Genomic DNA, 4,446 nt, shown 5'->3' on the forward strand with positions numbered 1-4,446 from the left:
CTAATGCAAAAATGTATTGGTTATTAAAAACATGGACTATAATAGGGATCCCAATGTCAATTTGTCGCTTAGTCCTCTTGGTGCCAAGATTAATAGAGCACCCATATATAATATATATAGCAAGTCCTCATATTCACAATCAGCGAAGCTGGGTGAAGTAGAAGAGATCCGCACAACCAATAAAAAAGTATTTATTCACCAATAAAGAAAAAGTTTCCATAAATGCTCAAGTGAATGATTCCAACATAGTATTAAGTGGCAGCGTTTATAAGCATGTTACCACTCCTGGAGACACTCCTCCTGTACCCCTGACAGCCGTTTCGGTGTCTGCGCACCTTTCTCAAAGAGTGTAACAGATACGCCCTTTGAGAAAGGTGCGCACACACCGAAACGGCTGTCAGGGGTACAGGAGGAGTGTCTCCAGGAGTGGTAACATGCTTATAAACGCTGCTATTTAATACTATGTTGGAATCATTCACTTGAGCATTTATGGAAACTTTCTTTATTGGTGAATAAATACTTTTCTATTGGTTGTGCGGATCTTTTCTATTTCACCCAGCTTCGCTGATTGTGAATATGAGGACTTGCTATATTAATTAATTTGATCAAGCACCCAGACATGTGGCTTAGTGATGTGCGCAGTTCATGAGATGTATGTGTGTGTGTGTATATATATATATGTATGTGTGTATGTATGTGTGTATGTGTGTGTGTGTGTGTGTGTGTGTATGTATATATAATATATTAGTATGCATTTGAGTTTTTATTTTTATTAATTACTTATGAATGCTTAACGTCCTCTTCTTAAACGTAAAGTAAATTATGTCTCTGTTCTTATTGATCTATTGTGATTACAATGATAAGTAATGTATGTCGTGATAGCATGTGTTTTTTTTTTTTTGTTTGGCAGTTTTGAACAAAGGCGGTTAAATAAAGTTTTGAAGAAGAAAGAGGAAAAGAAAGAAACTCGTTTAGAACAAGACATGTTCAAAGGTGAAGTTCATAAAAGCCATTTTAAGTATTTGGGGTGTATTCAATACCTGTCGGGTCCTTTCCGACGGAAAGGAACCGACAGGTCAGTATTCAATGGGGCGTCCAAATCCGACTGTCAGATTTGGCCGCTCCCGACAACTGTCCGTACCTGGCGAGGCAGAGACGCCGCTCAAACCCTGTGCTGTGTTGCCCAGCGGCCGGGGCTGCTGTGCGACAGGGTCAGTCCCTGCTGCTGACACTGCCGTGCTGCTGGAAGGCTGCCACTACTCACCCGTCCCTGCTCACCCGTCTCATCCCCGGTTCTGACAATGTCAATCTGACTTTAAAAAAAGTAAACTGACATTGTTGGAACAGGGGACAAAACCTGTCAGATTTGGCCGCGGAACACGTGTGTCCGCGGCTAATCCGACAATACACATGTTTTCCGACAAGTTGTGAATTCCAGACTTGTCGGAAAAAATCAGCCGCCATTGAATTGGTCTGAACCCCTTCTGACCTAAACCTGTCGGAAACTGCTGTCTTTCCGACAAGACGGCAGCTTCAGACAGCTATTGAATACACCCCTTTGTGTCTATTTATATCCTAATAAGCAGACAGGTAACCTCATGCATAGGCAAATTAGATATTAACCCTTTCAGTGCCAATGCTCTTGGCCATAGTTTAGAACTTCAGCAGGGAGGTAAAATCCTGCACACCTGGGGTGGGAATGTTAGAAGCCAAAGATTATAGTAAAGAGTATATATTATGGGTCAAATTAATTTTGTGAAAGAATCCAAAAGAATAATTTTTTGTTTTATTGTTTCTACTTTATTTTTACTTTACCAGTATAATGGCCATAAAGCTATTTACTATATTATAGTGACTAAAAAAGCCCAGGGGAAATGTATATGTAAAATTTACTTTTGTAGCGAATAGTTATTACTGAATTGCATAAAACCTCAGCAACTCCTGGTGTAGAATTTGGCACTTACCTCTGGCATCAACAGTTAAAACAAAAACCTCCTGACATCTGTAAGAGTGAGCGGAGATGACGGTGAATAAATTCATAGTCTAAACATAGACCCAGAACACATAGAATATTCCGGTCGTGACATCGTAAGCTGACACCTCTGCCATTGTAGCTCTACTGAAAATCAGATCTCCGTAATAATGGTTACTGTGTTTATTGAAAACTAATAAATCTAAATACTATTTAAAGTCCGTTCTGCCGGATGACATGTCTCCGTCTTTCTTGCACAGACACAGTGATGTTTGGGGAAGTGGCGATGCAACCACCATCTCTCACTGTTAAGCCTAGGAAAAGTGTGGCTGTAACTAAGGTAAAGAGTTTCTGTACATGTAGTAGCACTCAGTAATGTGGGACCAACATCTTTTATGCTTTAATGTATTTGACGTCTCATTATTTTACATTATATGCAATAGAATAGATCATGGTTATCGATCATTCATTGATGGGATGTAATCTTCTCCCAAACAGACCATGCTCATTTTAAGCTGTCTGACAGGGTTATGTCATACCGTGCAGAGATCATTGTTCCTCATTCACCTAGATGCACGATTACTGGTTGGGCATAGCTGACACAATGGAATTTATTATTTAATACTCATTTTATTTATTATGTGCTTGAGTAGTCACCATTAATGAAATCTCCATTTGGATTGCAGTAGGATTTGCTTTCTCCCAACTTTAGAGCGTGCTATAAAATCCTTGAAATACAGGTGTATGGATCTTTCAAACCTATGACCATGTATACTGGAGGGGCTGTTGTACAAGGCTATTTCTTCGCTCGATCAGGAAGTGGAGAGAAATTGTTTTTTTATTTTTTTTATTTTAAATTGCATTCCCCCCCCCTCCAGAAGTATTAGGGGTGGGGATAGATCAACCTATCCTGGAATGCTCTGTTTTTATTAAATTCTGTTAGGAGCTAGTGGAAACTGGGGGAGTGCAGGAATATTTGAGGGATATGGATAACTGTTTTCTCCCAGTGTCCTGTCTCTTTGGAGGAGAGAGTATCAACCCCACCCCTACAACTTTGAGTGTGTGTGCATGTAATCCTTAGATAAGGATATACAGTATACTGTAGGTGTGTATCTAGATATTGCAGGTGTATTGAGTGTGAATATCTGAAATTTTTGCTGCATCAAAACAATTGAAATTAATTTCCCCCTCCAAAACAAGTTCTTTAAGATCTGTACCATGTTAGTGGTGTTTTTTGTTTTGTTTTGTTTTTAATAGTTCCATTTACAGCTGTGATCACTCTCTCTGTATGAACAGCACGCTAACTCTCTTACAACACACAATGCCCTCTTGTTTATTTTGCATTTGTTTGCAGTTCCAAAGAACAGTTCACTGTTCACTCCACCTGCCTTGTGGCTGCTGGCAAAACTTGCAGGGGAATCCCTGTAATAAATAAACCAATATACTGTTGACTGAAGATATAACTTACAAATATGAATTTTTCATGATATGTTAGCAACACTTATTTTTTTCACTCTTGTCTGCAGCCTGGAGAGAAAAAGCTTCTCTTGAAAAAGCTTTTTGATAAAGGAGGCAGCCCATCTCACGCCCCTGCTATGTCCTTAGCCAGAAAGAAACTGTTAGAAGATGAGCGAGAGCGAGTCATACAGGCTTACCGTGACCTAAAGAAGAAAAGAACGGAGCAAGCCACAGACATGAAACTGTCCAAACCTCACCATACATGAGGTCACATGAATTCAGTGCAGACTGTATTATTTGCAGTTGTAGTAGCTGAATAACCGTAACACAGCGATGGGCCGTATTTGGGTGTCTACCTGGGCTGGATGCAGATTTTTAGACCCATGAATGGGTGTTGATAATTTGTCAAGGTCAGATAATGAAGAAGTGGGTCTATTCCTGGAGAAGGGATCTATATCTAGAGCTACAAAATGAACTCGTTGTTTGTCTTTGCCTTCAATGAAAACACAGTACATATCACTTGACTGCTTTTTGAAGTAATACTTGACCTGGTGTATTTGAGCAGATGTTTTACTGAAAATGCAAAATGTTTATTATTCCATACTTCCATGATACATCATATATGTAAATGGCAATTTTATATATAAAGTCTACTTTTGCTTTCTTTGTATAGTTCTGAAATATATTCTTCATGGAGAGTGAAATGATTGGCATTGGAATTATTGAAAGTCTTGATTCTAAAGCAAAGCTGTCATTTGATAGAATGTACTAGATAAATAATATCTAAGAAGACGATTGGTTGCTATAGGCAACGTGTCCACTTGTCCTCATAGGTTTGATATATCTCCCCCATGATTAATGTGTGCTGTCGTTTTTCCCTAGCAGCCACTGTGAGAATGACTGCTAATTATCAATGTTAAAACTTCATGTACTAGCTGAAGTACCCGGCGTTGGCCGGATTTACATTTTCTAGTTTTAAGTTATCAATGAGTTGGATGTAAATGTCCACATATTAA

At 39.0% G+C, this 4,446-nt stretch overlaps 1 protein-coding gene across 2 annotated transcripts in view; it reads left to right on the forward strand.

The window, feature by feature from the left end:
- The window catches only part of CCDC137 (coiled-coil domain containing 137), a 69,207-nt gene extending 65,073 nt beyond the window's left edge, over nt 1-4,134 (forward strand). For both annotated transcript variants that reach the window (XM_063961127.1, XM_063961126.1), the window contains 3 exons: nt 911-993; nt 2,233-2,312; nt 3,499-4,134. In XM_063961127.1, coding sequence (XP_063817197.1) covers nt 911-993; nt 2,233-2,312; nt 3,499-3,696 — 361 coding nt within the window. In that variant the 3' untranslated portion in view covers nt 3,697-4,134. The remainder of the gene's footprint in view (nt 1-910; nt 994-2,232; nt 2,313-3,498) is intronic.
- The last annotated feature ends 312 nt before the right edge of the window (nt 4,135-4,446 follow it).

The sequence above is a fragment of the Pseudophryne corroboree genome, chromosome 3 (assembly GCF_028390025.1).
Source record: "Pseudophryne corroboree isolate aPseCor3 chromosome 3, aPseCor3.hap2, whole genome shotgun sequence".
NCBI lineage: Eukaryota > Metazoa > Chordata > Amphibia > Anura > Myobatrachidae > Pseudophryne > Pseudophryne corroboree.